This window comes from Anas acuta, chromosome 3, assembly GCF_963932015.1.
Source record: "Anas acuta chromosome 3, bAnaAcu1.1, whole genome shotgun sequence".
In the NCBI taxonomy this organism is placed as follows: domain Eukaryota; kingdom Metazoa; phylum Chordata; class Aves; order Anseriformes; family Anatidae; genus Anas; species Anas acuta.
Window position 1 is genome coordinate 117,228,357 of NC_088981.1, and position 18,311 is coordinate 117,246,667.

Here is an 18,311-nt window from a genome sequence, read left to right on the forward strand (position 1 = left end):
CCCCCAGCCCAGGCTGCCCCAGCCTGGCCTTGGGCACCCCCATGGCTGGGGCACCCCCAGCTCCTGGGGCAGCCTGAAACTGGAAGGATTTCCTCCTAATGCCTCACCTGAACCTTGCCTCTCTGAGCTTAAAGCCATCACTCCTCGTCATATCAGACAATTTCCTTCTTCAGCCCCTGTTAACCATGACACATGCTATACACACCACAGACAGAAAAAAGCAAAAGACAGACGAAGGCGAGAAGAAAAAATTCCCTGAGTCACAGCAGCCGGTGAGCCATCAAACCCCAGGCACTGTTTGCAGGAAAGCTGCGCCTTGCAGTGGGGTCGTGCGTGAACCAGGGCATCCAGAAAGGGAAGGTGCAGAAACTGCCGAGCTCTGCAGGAGGAACAAAGCCAGGACGGGCAGAAAAGGGTAGAAAAAACGTAAAAACGGGGCTGGTTAGCATGTGGTGTGGGGGCAGGACGAAGGGTGATGGCCACAAAATGGAGCCCAGGCAGTTCCGCACCAACAGAAAGATTTTGTTCACGGTGTTAGCAAAGCTTTTGGGGAGCATTTAGTAGTGAGGACAGCGTTTTTATGGTGCCGGAGCCTAGGAAAAGCTCACAGGAGATGGAGAGATCTGGATGCAAAAGCAAAGACAGGAAAAATCTGTGCAAAAGCCTTTGTGGAAAGCCCTCGCCGGGGGCTTTCTGCTTCTAGCTTTAAGGCCTGGAGGCGGCAGGATGAGGCCACGGGCACTGCTGCACCATGACACCGGGCTCTGTCATCTGCCAGCCGAGGAGCCCTGGGGCTGCTGCAGGCTGGGATGGGCTGGGTGAGCCACCCGGCTCCAGGAAAAGGAGCAAAAAAATGCTTCAGGGTACAAGGGTGTGAGCAGGGGGACGGGCACAGAGACATGACCCACGCAGAGAGGAGCCGGGGGCACGAGGAAGCTGGCGGGGGGCCAAAGAGGAAGAGCATGGTAGGGGCAGGACACGTGCAGCAGCTTTCATTTCACCATTTATACGCAGCAGCAGGAGGAAGCCAAAGCATCGAGCTCCGGCTTGTGATTTATTTTATTTATTTTATTTTTATTTTTTTTCTGGGAGAAACGTTAGCTTTCTGATAGCTCTGTAGACGAGCCCGTGGCTGCTTCCTCCCTGCCCAAACACAGCCAGATTTCGGCAGTTTTCCCGGAGCACAGGTGAGAAAAGCTGCCTGCAGTGGGTGCTGGCCGTGTCCGCCCCTGGGTGCTGGCCGTGCGCGGTGCCAGCTGGAGTTGGTCTCAATTAGCCTGATTGGGGTCGCAATAGTCACGGAGGCAAACGCGGGGGGCGAAGCAGGGGCTGTGGGTTGGTGGGGAACTGGCGGTGAGGGGAGGATGTGATAAATGACCTTGCTGGGACAGCTGGCTGCCTGCTGCGGGTCGCACATCGGCAGGTTGATGATTAACCTGCCCCAACGCCGCAGACGAGCACATGCGGTTTCTTCTTCGAAACCCAGGGCGACCTCTGCACAAGCAAATCGATAAGTGCCCCGGCTGGGCACTGCTTTGATTGCTCGCAGCAGGATGCTGTGCCCAGGAACGGCACGGGGCAGGAGAGTTTGGAGCAGGTCTGGCCAGACAGCAGCCCCGGGCAGCTTTAATCCATCCCGTTTTTAATTTTAATTTCTGCATTCTGATGGCAACAAGACACCTGGGGAGCATCTTTCGGGGTGGTGGCAGTGCTGCAAAGCCCTCGTGCAGGGTGTGAGCAGGTGCTGGGCCAGCCCCAAGCTGCCCTTTTTGCAGGGCAGTGCACATCAAGAAGCGGCACATGCCAGCACCAGCCACTACCCTGGGTCGTGCAGGGGCGTGGGTGGCACGAAGCAGGCTGCAAACTTCAAAACTGTTTCCTTTTTACTTCCCCAAGTAGTCCTTGGAGTACAGAAGCGGTCGTAGCCAGGTCAGCTTCCTCGTGGAAAGCAGGAGCGACGGGGCACTGAGGCAGAGTTTGGCCGAGATTGACATGGCAACGCGTCGCGGTGAGCCGCTGTCCCTGCCTTCCCCTCCGCTCCTGCAGGCTTCTGCTGCCCTTCCCTCCCCAGTCCCAGCAGCTCACACCGACCCGGCTTGCTTTCACTTGCTGAGGGTAAAGATTTCTGTCTTTAGCTGGATGCCAGGGCCCAGGAAGCCGCAGTTTCTCTTTGAAGCGCGTTCCCTGCTCATCACAGGGGAGCAGGGCTGTGCAAAGGCGTCTCCACCCAAACGTAGTTCATTTTGGGGAGCGGTGTGGCAATGCTTCTTGCAAAACCTGAAGCTTGACACTAGAAGAAAAAAAAAAAAAAAGAAAAAGAAAAAAAAAAAAAAAAAAAAAAAAAACTGCAGGAGTCAGAAACAAAAATGCCCTCAAGGCTCCCGACACCATTCCTGCACAAAAACCACAAGCTGTTTTCACTGATTTTTACAAACGTAGGGCCAGTTCTGCAGCTTTACTGCGTAGCGCAAGGTGTAAAGCCTCCTAGCTGCCTGTCGCTGCTGGGGGCAGAGATTCACATCCCTGCTGGGGCTGTGCGGAGAAAGACGGTTAGGAAAAGATGCCCGAGGGGAAGGATTTGGGTTCCCATGCGCAGACACCAGGTGTGAAGATCTCCTCTGGCCAGCAGCATTGGTGACCCTGGGCCACAGAGTTTTGGCAGCTGCTCGCCCTGGCGGGGATGTCTGCGGCAGGGGAGGTGGTCACCATCCAGATTTTAGGGTTTGGGTTTGTTCGGGTAATGATCAGGTGGTCAAACCTGCAGCTGGGTGATCCGACCTTCACCCTCATGCGCCACAGCACCCCGAATTCAGGCTGCGAGGGCTGATTCCTCTTGGTGTCAGGAATAGGTGAGGCTGTTTGCTCCGAGGCTTTGACACCTGGGGAGGCTGTGGTGCTAATAATGCTGATGTCCTTTCCCTGTGAAAAGGTGCAGAGAACGATGCAGCTGAGGTCCCCCAGAGGCGACCACGACTGCCGGATGCTTTCCAGCAGGAGGAAAGGGAGACGCTCAGGAAATGTGAGTAGGGGAAGCCACCTGCCTGGTGGCACCAGAGCCATGCCTAAAACACAGCGAGGTCTGGAGAGGGACCTGTGGTGGAAGGAGAGGCACGAGCAGGCTGCAGCTGCTCTGAGCATTGCCACGGAGGACCCACTCCCCAGACTCCCCAGGAGCAACCTCGGTGCTGCCCGAGGAGCCAGAGCACCCCAAAATGCTCCCCTCTGCCAGCAGCAACTCCTTCTCGTTGCTTGGCACTGGGCACCTTCCCCATCCAACTGCGTTTGGTAGAAATAACGGGCATTTTGTAAATCATCCCAGCTCCCAGGGGTGCCAGCCTTCGCCTGAGGCTCACCATGGGCTGCTGGGGCTGCTTCCTTTGGAGACCTCCTCCTACAGCCTGACCGTGCGCCGCCTCTCCCTTCCAGACGAGAAGATGGAGGAGAGGGTCAGAAAAATCCTGACCGCCTCGTGCGAGAAGATATCCCACCTCTTTCATCTGAAGGACATGCCCGAGCACCTGGCTTATCTCCGGTGAGTGTGCGGCCAGAGAGACCCCCGCCAGCCTGGCTTTCCCCTGGGCAACGTGCCCCCGTCCGTCCCCCCAGGCTCCGCCGTGCTCCGGGGCTTTGGTGGGCACCAGAAAATTCAAACTGGGAATTGCCACCAAAGCTAGAGGGTGGAAGCTGGTTTTGCTGCGACAGCTTCCTGCTGTAAGGAGGATTCATCCTTTTTTTTTTTTTTTGCTGGCAGCCCATGGAGGGGTCAGGGAGGCGTTAGGGCTGAGCTCCAGAGCTGCTCCCACTTCGGCACGGGCTCGCCAGGGCTTGGGGCAGGCAAATGAGAGACGGTGGAGAGAGAGCACGGTCTGTGCTTTGGGAACAAGCCCTTTGGGTGGAGATAATGCACCTGGCAAGGCAAAAAGTCCCCTGGAATTTGAACCCGCTGCGGTGGAATCCGCCTGCGTCAGGCTGGCGGGCGGTCACCAGTGGGGTCCCTCAAGGCTCCATTTTAGGGACGGTACTTTTCAATATTTTTATAAACGATCTGGATGTAGGAATAGAAGGTATTTTGAGCAAGTTTGCTGATGACACCAAACTTGGAGGAGTTGTGGACTCTGTTGAGGGTGGAAAGGCCTTTCAGAGGGATCTGGATAGGTTGGAGAGCTGGGCGATCACCAACTGCATGAAGTTCAATAAGAGCAAGTGCCGGGTCCTGCACCTGGGACGGGGAAACCCTGGCTGCACGTACAGACTGGGCGATGAGACGCTGGAGAGCAGCCTAGAAGAGAGGGATCTGGGGGTCGTGGTAGACAGCAAGTTGAATATGAGCCAGCAGTGTGCCCTGGCAGCCAGGAGGGCCAACCGTGTCCTGGGGTGCATCAAGCACGGCATCGCTAGTAGGTCAAGGGAGGTGATTGTCCCGCTCTACTCTGCGCTGGTGCGGCCCCACCTCGAGTACTGTGTGCAGTTCTGGGCACCACAGTATAAAAAGGACATGAAACTGCTGGAGAGTGTCCAGAGGAGGGCTACGAAGATGGTGAAAGGCCTGGAGGGGAAGACGTACGAGGAACGGCTGAGGGCACTGGGCCTGTTCAGCCTGGAGAAGAGGAGGCTGAGGGGAGACCTCATCGCAGTCTACAACTTCCTCGTAAGGGGGTGTCGAGAGGCAGGAGACCTTTTCTCCATTAACACCAGTGACAGGACCCGCGGGAACGGGGTTAAGCTGAGGCAGGGGAAATTTAGGCTTGACATAAGGAGGGGGTTCTTCACAAAGAGGGTGGTTGCACACTGGAACAGGCTCCCCAGGGAAGTGGTCACTCCACCGAGCCTGTCTGAATTTAAGAAGAGATTGGACTGTGCACTTAGTCACATGGTCTGAGCTTTTGGGTAGACCTGTGCGGTGTCAAGAGTTGGACTTGATGATCCTTAAGGGTCCCTTCCAACTCAGGATATTCTATGATTCTATGATTCTACCTCTGTTCTCCCAGGGACCGCATCACGACCCTCAGCTCCAAGCTTAACTTCGAGCCCATCTACATCGGGCTCTTCGGGAGCAGCGGCGCGGGGAAGAGCACCCTGCTCAACACCATCCTCCACAAGCGCTTCTTCCTCCCGGTGTCAGGGACACGCGCCTGCACCTCCTGCCAGGTTCAGATCAGCACCTGCGGCAGCAGAGAGTACAGAGCCAAGATTTTTCTCCTCTCCAACGAGGTACGGCTGGGGCCCTGCTGTGGAAGGGAGCCAAGGAGCAGCTCCTGCCCCTTCTCGGGGCAGCCTGTGGATCGGGTGGGTCTGCAGGAGGCTCCTGAAGCCCATTTTATGGGCCGTCTGGAGAAACCCAAGGGAAGACCAGGGAAAACAGCAGCTTTCTCCTCTCTGCTCCTTCCCGGAGTGAAGGTCTCTGGCCGCTCTTGTGGTTGGGAGCCCTCGTGCTGCTGCTTCCCACTGCTCACCACATCTGCAGCTGCTCCTGCCCCAGCGAGCTGCTGAGCAACGTGCTCCTCTCTCCACCGTGGCAGGAGTGGATGGACGAGGTGAGGAGCCTGCTGGCATTCCTGGAGACAGACAAGGAGGCTGATGAGAATGACAGCGACAAAGATCACGCCGTTCAAGCGCTGCAGGCTGTCTACGGGGAAGGAGCGGAGAACAGGACTTACGATGAGCTGGTGAAAGCCAAGCCTGCCATCACTATTCCCCACTCCAGAGTTATTGATCTGAAAACGGCAGAGGTGAGAACGTGGCAGCTCTCCAGGGCTGCCCATCCCTCTTCCCGCTGCAGCTGCAGCCACGGCGCTGCACAAACCTCCTGGGAAGCACCCAGAGCTTTGTCCCGGTGCTGGGGCCGTTGCTTGCAGAGGAAAGTGGTTGCTTGCACACATCTGCTCGCAGCTTCTCTGCCAGGCATCGCTTGCGGCTGTGCCATCTGCTGGGGCATCGTGCTCGGCGTGTTTATTTGCCACGGTGCTTCTCCGTGCACACGCGACACTTCATTGCTGGTGTGCCCCTTGCGCAGCTTCTTGCGCTGTTTTGGTTGGCGGTTTGCTCTTTTCAGGCTGCTTGGAGGCTTTATTTCTGTAGACTCACCCAGGTTGGAAGAGACCTTCAAGGTCACCAAGTCCAACCTGAGCTACCGAGTGCCATCAGCGAGCCCTGTCCCGTAGTGCCACGTCCGTGCACCTCTTAAAGACCTCCAGGGACACGGACTCCACCACACTCTCTGCGAAGAAATTCTGCCTCGTATCCTAATCTGAACCTCCCCCGGCAGAACTGGAGACCGTGAATTGGAGGGTGAGTGTTAATTTGCTGATGGTGTTCCAGGCAGAAGTTCTCTCCCGGGAACTGGACCCGTACATCCGCAACCTGGAGGGCAACGAGGGGCCTGGGGAGGGGGGTGCCGCCCTCCACAAGGAGCAGACGCGGCTCTGGCCCCTCATCAAGTACGTGCAAGTGACTCTTCCCGCGTCCGACTTCGTGCCTGAAGGGGTCATCTTTGTGGACATCCCGGGGACGGGCGATTCCAACAAGAAGAGGGATGAAATGTGGAAAGAGGTGACTGGCAGGTGGGACCAGTGCAGGGGCGGGTGGAGAGGCTGCAAAAAGAGCAGGGGCTGGTGGCAAGGGAAAGAAACCACAACCGAGCCCGTAGGGGCTGCCACCACCATCTGTGTGCCAGTGCACGGGCACTGATGCAGCGCCTTCAGGCCTCAGCTCCTGGTTCGGTGTCCTCGGTGCTCCTGTGCCCCACCTGACACTTCTCCTCTCCTCTCTTTCCCCCAGAGCATCCTGCAGTGCACATCCATTTGGGTCATCGCTGATGTTGAACGCGTTGATGGGGCCAAAGCACACGAAAAAATGCTGGAAGAGGCGATTACAGCTTGCATGATTGGCAAGTGCAGCGATATCACCTTTGTGGTCACCAAGATGGATAAGATCAGCCGGGAGGAGTACATGTGGTAAAGAACAGCTCCGTCCTTTCGTCAGGGTTGCAGGGAAGCCTTTGTGCCTCCGTCAGAGCAGGCTGGATGCCATTCACCCATGGCACTGCCAGGTCTCATTCATAGCGTGCCCTGCCCACCCTGCATATGGAAAATGGCATTCCACGTAACAAATCATTCCCACTGATATTTTCGTTGTTTTTCCTATGCGTTCAAGAGCCTTAGCACCCAGCCCTCTTTACAGCACAACCCCATCACCACGCCTGCCTTTCCCAGGCTGACTTTGCCCCTTTGCTCTTCTGCCTCAGCTCCACGCTTGGCGCTGCCCCATCCCCTGTGCCTTTATTGCTGTCTTTCTGATCGAGGCAGGTCATCCGCTTCCTTTGGCATTTGTGCTGATGTCCCCCTGCCCAAAGGACTTGGGGGATTTGCCCCAAGGAGGAATAAGCTTTAGGGTTCAGCTTTGCCATATCTACTTAAAGTCTTTTTTTTTTTCTTCTTTCATTTCCCAGTGACCATCCCAGTGCACCGGTAAGTACCTGCTGGCTGCTTTCAGTGGCCAAAAACCAAACTCCTTTTCTGATTGCATATTCTGACTGGTGGGGCCAGTGCATAGACTCCACCAGCATCCTGCAGGCTTGCTAGCAGCTTTGCCTCCATGCAGGTGAAGCTTGGTGGTTTTGGGAATATTCTCATAACACTCTCTATCATTTGCCATCCAGAAGGATCTAAGCACGCACGATGCCATTTTGGAGACAAAAAAAGACCTGAAAACAAAAAAGGCCAGAGCAATAAGGCTCAGGATGCAGGTATGGTATACCTTGTTATTTTGGTGACAAATGCATGTTACAGTGCTAATACTTATGCACGTGCCTTTTCCCACAAAATATATTTGCTTCCTTTTCTTTCCATTTGCCATGAAAAAAATAAATGGCAACATCTAACTTTCCCATCTAGGTAACATCTTGTGACGAGGTTTATCAAATTAGTGGGCACCTGGAAGAGAGGTGCTGGCCTGTGGCAGCTGCACCAGTGATCTCCTACATGTTGTTATAAGCCCTTCTGTCACTGAGTAGCTTTAAATGCAGGTGTGGGCTGCGTGTCACCTCCTCCCTGCCCAATCTGTCCGTGGCTGTGGCTGGCACCAGCACCCTTGCTCTTGGTTGCACCGGTACAAATACAGCGAGGTGTGAGGCAATTCCATGGGCTCCTGCATCAGGGTTTGTCTGCAGGAGAAGGCTGGCCCGTGACAGCACATCAGCCTTTAAAACATCGCTCAGCAAGGCCTTTGACACAGTCTCCCACAGTGTTCTCCTGGAGAAGGTGGCAGCCCATGGCTTGGACACTCTCTGTGCTGGGATAAAAAGAGGCTGGATGGCCAGGCCCAGAGAGCAGTGCTGAACGGAGTGAAATCCAGCTGGCGGCTGGTCACGAGTGGTGTTCTCCAGGGGTTGCTGTTGGGGCCCATCCTCTTTAATGTCTTTATTGATGATTTGGACAAGGGAATTGAATGCCTCCTCACTAAGTCTGCAGATGACACCAAGCTGGGGGGAAGCGTCAATCTGCCGGAGGGTCGGAAGGCCCTGCAGAGGGACCTGGACAGGATGGATCGATGGGCAGAGGCCAAGGGGATGAGGTTCCACATGGTTATGGGCCTGGTCCTACACTTTGGCCACAACCACCCCATGCAGTGCTAGGCCTGGGGCAGAGTGGCTGGAAAGCTGTGCGGAGGAAAAGGATCTGGGGGTGTTGGTCGATGCTCACTTGAACACGAGCCAGCAGTGTGCCCAGGGGGCCAAGAAGGCCAAGGGCATCCTGGTTGTGTCAGGAGCAGTGCAGCCAGCAGGAACAGGGCGGTGATCGTCCCCCTGGGCTCTGCTCTGGGGAGGCCAAACCTCGAGTGCTGGGTTCAGCTTTGGGCCCCTCACTACCAGAAGGACATCGAGGCCCTGGAGCGTGGCCAGAGCAGGGCTACGAAGCTGGGGAAGGGCCTGGAGCACAAGGCCTGTGAGGGGTGGCTGAGGGAACTGGGGGTGTTTGGTCTGGAGAAGAGGCCGACCCCCAGCTCCCCACACCTTCCTTTCAGGTAGCAGCAGAGAGCAAGGAGCTCTGCCCTGAGCCTCCTCTGCTCCAGACTATCACTAGTGATAGGAGCAGAGGGAATGGCCTCGAGTTGCCCCAGGGGAGGCTCAGGCTGGAAATGAGGAGACATTTCTGCTCAGAAAGAGCAGCCAGGCCTTGGGACGGGTTGCCCAGGGAGGTGGTGGAGTCACCGTCCCTGGGGATGTTTGAGGAGAGGTTGGACGTGGAGCTGAAGGCACAGGGCCCTGTGCTGCTTCAGGCAGCTGTTGCATGCTCACGTTGCACGCTCGTGTGTTTCAGAGGAGACTGCCCAGCGATACAGAGGTGGTGCAGAAGGCGGACCTGGTGTTCACCGTCAGTGCCAAGGAGTACTGGAACCCCACGGTCCTCACGATCGAGGAGACAGGTGAAGGGTTGGCCGCGTGCCTGCTGCAAGCCCTGCTGCCTGTGCACCCATTCCCGTTTGTGGAGGGAAAGCAATAAAGGTCGCCTTCGTCTTCTCTTTCAGAAATCTCCATGCTAAGGGACCAAATCAGGAAGCTCTGCCTGAATGTGAGGAGAAATCAGCTGCAAGAGCGCATGCGGGAGATCCTCGTCATCTTCTCCCTGGTGGACGTTTTCCACACCGTGCAGCTGAACCCGGTACGTGTGGCTGCAGCCCCTGCACGCTGCCACCATCCCGTTCCTTCTGGGGCTGTGGGGCCGGGTAGCCAGCCTCATCCTTCTCAGAAAACAAATGCAGAGCTGCTCTTGCTATCCTGAAGTGACCTAAACAGGGCTTTGCTGCCCGCATGGAGGAATTCAGCAGTGCCAGGAGGAGAGGAGCATCCCTGGAGCATGGAAGGCCCTTTTTGCCTGGTTCACCCAGCTGTGAAGCTGCACCAAGGCCAAGGCCTGCATCCAAACCCATTTTCTGATTAGCCACTTGGCTCTCTTTGGAAAGGATGAAATAGCAAGCAAGCTGCAGAGGCTGAGCAAGCTTTGCCAGCCCTGTAGCCCCATTACCTACTATCACCTCATCTTCCTCATCTTCTTGGCCCTCTCACGTGGTGCCAGTGAGAGGCAGGCTCTAGCTTCCCCCTCCGCGATCTTGGCTTAAATTTGAGCTGCTCAGGATGCTCCAGGGAGGACAGTTCTGGAGTGTGCTGGCCTTGCACTCAGCAGCTTTGTCAAGGTTTGTGCCGTCCCACTTTTCCAGGGTCCAGCCCTGCATCAGGACAGGCTCAACACGTTTGTGTCAACGAAGATCCAGGAGCTGAAGAAGACGGCTCAGAGCATTTTTGACCAGATGGATTCGCTTCTTACCAATGGGGTGAAGTCTGCCCAAAATTCACACAAGAAGAAAATTGAAAATATCTTTGCGGTGAGTGGCGCAGGTCTGCTCCACGCTCTGAGGCTGGGTAGGATTATTTCATTTTCTGTCTTGCAATCGCCATCAACATCAGCTGAGTTTCACTCATTAATCACTGACAGGTGCTTTGAGGTCTGTGGGTAAGAGACAGGGTAAGTTCTTGCTGCTGCTCAGTGTTACCTTAGCTTAGAAAGGAGAGCTTGATTCTAGGAAAAACAAACAAACAAACAAACAAACAAACAAAAACCACCACAGATGTGTTGTGTTAAGGAGATGTTGTGCCTAATGCAGGTGGAGAAACGCCTGCCCACGTTGCTCCGTGCCATCAGGACTGGCCAAGTCTTGGGAAGTGCACTGTGTAGGGACAGTGGTGAGCCGGCCATGCCATGGGCCAGCTCCCCAGAGCCCACCGGGTCCTCCTGCCAAGCAGCAAGTCCTTCTAGGACTGGTTCCTCAGCAGGACTCCTGGACAGAGTCAGACTATTACAATTCCGGGACCAGGTCCCAGGAAGCACGTTATGCCCCTACAGCTGCACGCTCATCCTGCAGAGACCTTTTTTCCTTGATAGAGGGGGGACACCAAGTGATGGTGTGTTTCTAAACAGTTGAAATGAGCGTCTTCCAGGCTTAGACCCCAACCCAGCTTTGCCGTCTTTAGAGCTATCCACCCTGAGCGAACACAGGCACGTTGCAGGAGGCACCAAAGGCTAAAAGAGGACATCGTTTAATTCCCGCTTTTCTCTCACTGTGACATTTGCTACCGGTAGTTTAAGCAGCTCTGAAATGACACGTGAAGGACTTGGTCCTGGGAGCGGCACTGCTGCTGCTGGCTCTGCTCACACTTGCTGCGTTCTTCCTCCTGCAGATAGGCGAGAAGTCCAAAGGCTTCCACATGACCCTGAAAGCTGTGTGCAGGAGGAACGGGGTGTACGTGTCCCGCGTCTTCCACCGCATAAACATCAACAGAAGCCTGGCTGAGCCCATCTACGCAGCAATTGAAATGATGTTTGCAAACATATTCAGGTGAGAGCGGTGGGCAAGCAGGAACCAAGCCACATTTTCTTGGAAACTCCAAGAAAAGAGTTCTCCTACACAACTACAAACTCCTACAAAAGAGTTCTCCGCCATCTGCAGGCAACCTTGTCTGGGAAGCACTCGGGTCTTTATCTCTTCCTCCCTCAAAAAGCTAAGCTAGCATTACACTGACTACTCACGGAGGCAAACTAAGCATGCCCAACTGCAGTTCATTTACTTAGGCAAAGCTTCTAATTGACTAACCTGTCTCAGCAACTTCCACATCTCTCTCCCAGTCGCGACTGATCTCCTACTGATCTTGGGCAGACCTGTGTGGAGCCAGGAGCGGGACTCGATGACCCTTGGAGGTCCCTTCCAAGTGGGGATATTCTGTGATTCCCCACAGCCCCATGTGGTACTGATGTACCACATTAACAGAGAAATTAAGTGGCATTTGCAGCTCCATCCCTTTCTGCCCCGTGTTTCACAGGGGTTCAGGCATAATAAAAAAAGGAAATGAATACCTTGCTATTTCCCAGTCCCCAGAGAAGAGGGAGCCAGCCAGATAGCCCAGGTAGCAAGGACATCCCTGCGCTGGAGTTGGAAGCCTTGTGTCTTCTGATAAGAGAAGCTCACCTTGACTGGCAACGTGCAGGGAATAAGTGAGGTGGGGGAAGCCCATGGGTCTAACAGTTGTGGGGTCTCACCCACACAGAAAACAGAGGCTCACGAGGATCAGTCTGCAGGCTGCCATCAATGAGTTCAGCACGGTGGTAAAAGGCGAATTCATGGCGTTTGCGAGGGACAGGAATATGAATGAGTCCAAGCTCCAATTCCTCTTACAAGAGGTGAGTGTGAAACGGGGAAAACCCAATGAGATATCCCTGTGTAGCTGGCCCAGCCCTGGGAGTGGGCGCCAGCCCATTGGCAGGAGCTTGGCGGGTACAGCACGCGGAAAAGTCTGACGTGCGTCGTGTCAGCAGCTTTGGCTGGGGGTCTGGTGCAACCCCTGGTGACCAGTAGCTGCTATTCAGCGTCGGGGGCAGCAGGATTGTTTTTAATGCTGAGCCACAGGCAGCTCGCACTTGGTCCTTGGGGTATCATTAGATGGTTCGGTGGATGCTCTGCTAGAAGCTCGTAAAGGAGAACTCCAGGTGACCAGACGCAACGGATCTGGTCCGTGTAAGGGTTGGGGCGAGCCCTGGTGTGCTCCACCTGCTCCCCACCTCGGAGCATTTCTTTGTTCTGCTGGTGAACGGGGGGTTGGAGGTGCTGGGAAATGCTCTGCCCTGATTCCTGCAGACCGACATCATCATGAGAGCTCTCGAAAGAGAAATCCTTCTGAAAAAGAAGGCCATCTATGAGTCGCTTGAGCTGTCCATCCAAAGCACCTTAACGCCGTATTACCAAGGTAAGGCTGCTTTTCCAGCTAATTGCGTAGCTGACGCTGTGAGTTGGATGCCTGGCCCTGGGGCACATTCTCCCAGCTCGTGTGTGGAGTCCGCAGAAGGCTTTGTTCTCACTGGCTGAAGGAGGCTGAGTAAATTTGTGCCTTCGAGTCCAGCAGGTCACAGTCTTCTTAACCAGGGAAGAAACGTTGGAGTTCCAAAGCCTCCTGCATAAATTCCTTGTAATTTTGATGCCATTGCTGCCTCCCGTGATGGGACCCACCACACTTCTTGTGGCTCAAACGAAGGCTGTTCCTCCCTGGGAAGGAGATAGCAGCACCTGGGGCTGGGGAGGGGAGACCTTGCCAGAGGGTACCGGAGGGGAACTCCACCTGGGTCTGGGCAAGGCCTGGAGGGCTGTGGAAGGAGGCAGTCTGAAGGTTTTGCTGTTGGCTAAAGGAATTCTTTAGGATGGCAAAAGTCGCCTGGGAAGAGGACTGGGAGGTAGAAGTCTGCCAGCAGCAGGTTCGTGGGCAGCACGGCCTCAACGTGAGCTTTGCACCCAAAGACCACCCCAGCTCGTCTGCCCACGCCTGCTGCGGGCTCCTGAAAGCAGTCTGATGTTTCCCACCTCTGCCCAACAGAGGCTAAGAAGATAAGTGGGAAGGACACGTACAAGCAGATAAAAAGCATACTGACACAGAGCATCGAGGTGGAGGTACGGCAGGCGATGTTCGAGAAAGCGAAGGAGAGGATGATGAGCCAGTTCCGGGAGCTGACGGTGAGTCACACTGCAAAAATTGCTGCTGGAACTGCAAAAACTGTTGTTGGAGATCCAAGGCTGGGTGAGCAGAAACTGTGACAGGCAGCTAAAGGCTGGACGAGGCGTTGCCCCCCTCCACGCAGACCGGTGGTCGCTGCAGAGCGCTTGTGATGCTCCGGGGGATTTTATGGATCCTGCGGGATGTTGTGACGGTTTGAGGCGAGATGCAGGTTGTTCTGCAACGTCACCAGTGTGAGAGCTGTCAGAAATTCTGGTGAGAAAATCTTTATCAACTTCAGCTGCCTGGACTTGCTCCAGCCTGACCTTTGCAGTGGCTCAGCGTAGTACTTCAAGTCTCTGTCCCGAGAAAGAAACAAAACAAAACAGAAACAAAAACAAAACAAAACAAAACAAAACAAAACAAAAAAATCAAGCTGGAGTTTTGTTTGGCTTCATTTCCCTGGTTATCCCCAGAACCAGCTTTGGTCTCTTAGTAAACAAAAAATTGAGATTTTTAGGTGGGGATTTCCTACTTCGGTCCCTGCGTCTCCAGATTTCTGACTTCCTATGAACTCTCCTCTACCTCATCCCAGGCCACTCAGACTCATTCCCGTGGGTTGAAACCCGACGGATTCGAACTGCAGTCACGCACAGCATGATTCATCACAGTTATCTGAGGGAATTTCCTTTCTGCTGGCCAAGGATCTGGCACGCTGGTTGAGCAGAGGCAATGGGCACCTAGGGGGGGGTGCGGGCTCCCCTCACCGACTCCTCAGCTGCTTGGGGTATTGCAGGTCAGGTTCTTGCTTCCCCAGCAAGATTTTTGGGAATGCCAGTGCCAAAGCTGCCATCACTGGCGTCACAGCCTTGGCCATCCCAGCAGATCCCAGTGCACCCCCGGAGCTCGAGGGCTTCAGAGCGCAGTGCTGCAGCAGACTTTGTGTAAGGAGGCCTCCAGCGCAGCTTCTCTCCGCAAACGACATCAGAGTGATGCTGTCGCCCTCTCTGATTGCAGGAGCAGATGAGCACGAAGCTCAGCAAGGATTTCCTCGGCATGCTCAGCGTCATCTTCAGCCAGTGTGACACACCGGTCAGCGTGCTGCCGGGTACGGGCTGAGCTCTCCTCTCCGAGGCGTGTGTGGTGGGTGGGTGGGAGAGGGCTTGGGGGCAGATTTGGGGAGCTGTGTGTCCTAAAACAGCTGCGGTCTGCAAGTCCCGAGCGTACTTGCATGTTTGCATTCATTTGTACTTAATCATATTATCATTTTATTCCCATTCTGTAAAAAAAAAACAAAAAGGCCAACGAAGTCTGCCTCATTTTGCTTTTCTCCTTGCAGATCTGCAGGAAGAATGCCAAGAAATCCTGGATATGCTGAAAAACTTGTAACAACCTGGCTGACCAAAAAGCCCGGCGCGAAGAGGCTTTCTTTACATTTTGAGCATTTCTTTTTTATCTTTTTGCTTTTATTTTTTTTTTTTTTTTTTTGCTTTTACTCATTTAGTTCATTGCTTTGCTGTGGTGGCCAGCTTGAAGAAGAAATTTTAAAGATGGCAGGGGTTAGACTGAGCAGCTCATGGGGACCCAGAATGGAGTGGGTCCCTTGGGGGTCCCGTGTCACACCCCTCCTGTTTTTCCCCTTGCCAGCCTTTTCCAGAGAGCCCTGGAGGTGCAACCACGAGACCTCGGTTGCTTTCTTGAACGTGTTCAAGGAAACAGGACAACAGATGATTAGTTTGATTGCACTGGTACAAAAAGTATATAGTTTATGTGTGGTTTTTATAATCTTTTCATAAAAGTGAATCCTTTTCTACTATGCGTATCAGTTCTCAAGTGTAAGCTAGCACGGTAAGACACCCATGTCTGAATTAAAGCCAGAACCATCCCCAGAGAAATTGGTAGTGTGGCAGGTAAGCAGCAAAAGCCACAAAAGCGCAAATCTGCTGGAAACGATTTACAGGAAATCTAATAAAATACAAACCTTTTTGGGTTCGGTGTGGCCGATACTTTTTCCAAATGCAAAAGAAGGATCCGGGCTGCTCGGCTGGGTGCTTGACGTTGAGGAGAAACCTCAAAAACACTCTCCCGAAACTGCCTTTCTCTGCTGCAGATGCAGTTTTGTCCCCACCTTGCATCCCCCGGGGAGCGATGGCAGTGGGCCCACACCAGTCCTGGTGGGGTGCTTGGTGGGGTGGTTGCAAAGGGATCACAAAGTGGGGACCCTGCAGCTCCGTGCCCCGAGGCAGGGCACTGTGGCACAGCACACAGCGCGTGGCAGGGCCGGAGGGTGCGTGGCAAGGCCATGGTGCAGTGCCATAACGCATGGCAGTGCCATAAAACGTGGCTGTGCCATAAAATGTGGCAGTGCCATAAAATGTGGCAGTGCCATAACACATGGGGTAGTACCATAACACACAGCAGTGCCAAAGCACTTGGCAGTGCCACGGCCCAGGGCAGTGTCACAGTACACAGACACAGCCCAGAGCAGTGCCATACACAGTGCCAGAATCTGGGACAGTGCCATAGCACAGTGCCACAGCCCAAGGCAGTGCCATAGCCCAGGACAGTGTCACAGCAGTGCCACAACCCGGACCAGCTCCGCAGCCCCCAGACGTGCGCCCCCAGCCCCTCCTTACACCCAGCCCCCCCAAACCCTGCCTTCCCCCCCCTCCCCCAAAGCCCGTCCTGGGCTCCCCATCCCATCCCTCTCCTCTGAGGCATCAGCCTCAGTAGTTTTGTTCACTGGCCAAGAGCTCTGAGAGGAGCATCCCTGGCAGCCATTTTGTGAAAATGAGGGCTTCCTGGGGGCCGTTCTGTGGCTTGGAATGGCCACCCTGGCAGCCATTTTGTGAGGTGTCATGGCTGCCCTGGCGGCCATCTTGTCCTGGCTGAGGGGAGGACAGCCAGAATGGCTGCAGCTGGAATCACAGAATTTCTAGGTTGGAAGAGACCTCAAGATCATCGAGTCCAACCTCTGACCTAATACTAACAGTTCCCACTAAACCATATCCCTAAGCTCTACATCTAAACGTCTTTTAAAGACTTCCAGGGATGGTGACTCCACCACTTCCCTGGGCAGCCCGTTCCAGTGCCTAACAACCCTTTTGGTAAAGAAGTTCTTCCTAACATCTAACCTAAAACTCCCCTGGCGCAACTTTTGCCCATTCCCCCTCGTCCTGTCACCAGGCACGTGGGAGAACAGGCCAACCCCCAACTCACTACAGCCTCCTTTAAGGTATCTGTAGAGAGCAATAAGGTTGCCCCTGAGCCTCCTCTTCTCCAGGCTGAACAAGCCCAGATTCCTCAGCCGCTCCTCGTAGGACTTGTTCTCCAGAAAGGGGAAATAAGTCACAGAACCTGTTCCTCCCCCAGGCATCAGGCACATCCCATGAGTGCACACTACACCACCTCTCACCCCTTGTGCCATATTCCACGTGCTCTCAGAAACAAGCAAGAGCTTTTGGCTCCCAGGGTTGTAAGCAGGACCTGTATACATCAGCAAAGGAGCTGCCACTCTGCCCTGGTATTTCTGCAGCTCTTGCAGGGAAGAAGCTTTGCCCTGAGCAGGAATGAAGGGAGGCAGGGAGCAGTGCCAGCAACAATCAGTTTCTCTTGGAGAGCTGTGCTTTGCCGGAGTGTCGTACTCTTGGTGCTTCCCCACCTGGCCTCACTCACCCAGGGCCTCCATCCCTGCTTCTGCCACCCCCTCCTCCACCATCTCCAGCCCCCAACTGTGCCCGGCCCTTCTTCTTGGGCAGCCTGGCCAAGAGCTGAGAGGAGCACCCCCGGCAGCCATTTGGGGACAATGAGGGCTGCCTGGGGGCCATTCTGTGGTGAGGAATGGCCACCCTGGCAGCCATTTTGTGAGGTGCCATGGCTGCCCTGGTGGCCTTTGCCATTGCCCATTTTTTCCCTCACTCCTCAATACCTGTCCTCCCTTGCCCTGCTGGCAGCACTTTGCCCAGTGCAGCCCAACAGAGCAGCAGCCCTCTTTGTGGCGAGGGCCCTTTGCTGGCTCCTGTTCAGCTCGGTGCCCACCAGGACCCCAGGCCCTTCTGTGCCAGGCTGCCCCCAGCAGGAGGTGGTGCTGGGCTTGCTCCACCCCAGGGGCAGGACCCTGCGCTTCTTCAGGAACTTCTTGAGGCTCCTCTCAGCCCTTTCCTCCGGCCTGTCTGTCTGAGCTGGCTGTGAGCCCCAGGGGTGTCCAGCCAGCACCCATGCTGGCTTGGTGGCCCTGGGAAGAGGCTTGTGCTGCTGGACGCTTCCCTGCCTCTGCCAGCGCCCCAGAAGGGGCAGGGCTGGCCCCTTGCACAGCCTAGGGCTCCATTTCTCAGTGTCCCTTCAAGGATCATTTGGGGAGCTCTCCCACGGCTCCCGCAATGCAGCCCCAGCTCTTGCTCCCCTTCCAACTGCTGCAGCAGGGTGCTGAGCTCCCCCGAGGGTGCCGGTCCCTGCCTCAGTGGGCAGATGGGTCTGACACCCCCAGCCTGGCAGTGGCTCCATCCCAGCTCTCTGAAGCTGATCAAGCGCATTTGGGACAGGTGGCTGTGCCCATGGGGGCAGAGGCCACATGGGATCTGGGGTGTGGAGAGACTTCCCCTGTCCTACTCCATGCGCAGCCACAGGTCTGGCGACTGTGAAGCGTGTCCCACACTGCTCCTTCCTGCCTGGTCTCTTCAGATGTCCATTCGGTAGGCTCGATCCCTCTTGTGTGTCCCTTGGGAGAGGCTCACCGCATACCTCACAGCGTTCCTCAAAGCATTCTTCATTTCCAGCAGGG

At 55.2% G+C, this 18,311-nt stretch overlaps 1 protein-coding gene and 1 long non-coding RNA gene across 4 annotated transcripts; one reads left to right on the forward strand and one right to left on the reverse strand.

Moving 5' to 3' along the window:
- Positions 1 to 1,045: 1,045 nt before the first annotated feature.
- On the forward strand, positions 1,046 to 15,524 carry LOC137854982 (nuclear GTPase SLIP-GC-like). 3 transcript variants are annotated; one of them, XM_068679031.1, is made up of 19 exons: positions 1,046 to 1,187; positions 1,897 to 2,008; positions 2,930 to 3,019; positions 3,427 to 3,532; positions 4,989 to 5,211; positions 5,520 to 5,729; positions 6,319 to 6,549; positions 6,778 to 6,953; positions 7,448 to 7,466; positions 7,658 to 7,744; positions 9,318 to 9,423; positions 9,526 to 9,659; positions 10,216 to 10,380; positions 11,234 to 11,391; positions 12,098 to 12,230; positions 12,685 to 12,793; positions 13,415 to 13,551; positions 14,549 to 14,639; positions 14,871 to 15,524. In XM_068679031.1, exons 2-19 carry the CDS (start codon positions 1,993 to 1,995, stop codon positions 14,918 to 14,920), a joined length of 2,241 nt encoding a protein of 746 aa, XP_068535132.1. In that variant the 5' UTR covers positions 1,046 to 1,187; positions 1,897 to 1,992; the 3' UTR covers positions 14,921 to 15,524. The 3 variants fall into 3 exon arrangements, with proteins under 3 accessions (XP_068535132.1, XP_068535131.1, XP_068535134.1); XM_068679030.1 differs by having other exon boundaries at positions 1,050 to 1,187; positions 1,900 to 2,008; XM_068679033.1 differs by lacking the exon at positions 1,046 to 1,187 and adding an exon at positions 1,719 to 1,741 and having other exon boundaries at positions 1,900 to 2,008.
- LOC137854988 (uncharacterized) lies at positions 1,054 to 5,109 on the reverse strand. Its single transcript, XR_011095474.1, has 2 exons — positions 2,941 to 5,109; positions 1,054 to 2,022 (listed from the first exon to the last, which is right to left on the reverse strand). It is a non-coding gene; the product is annotated as an uncharacterized lncRNA (long non-coding RNA).
- Positions 15,525 to 18,311: the final 2,787 nt, after the last annotated feature.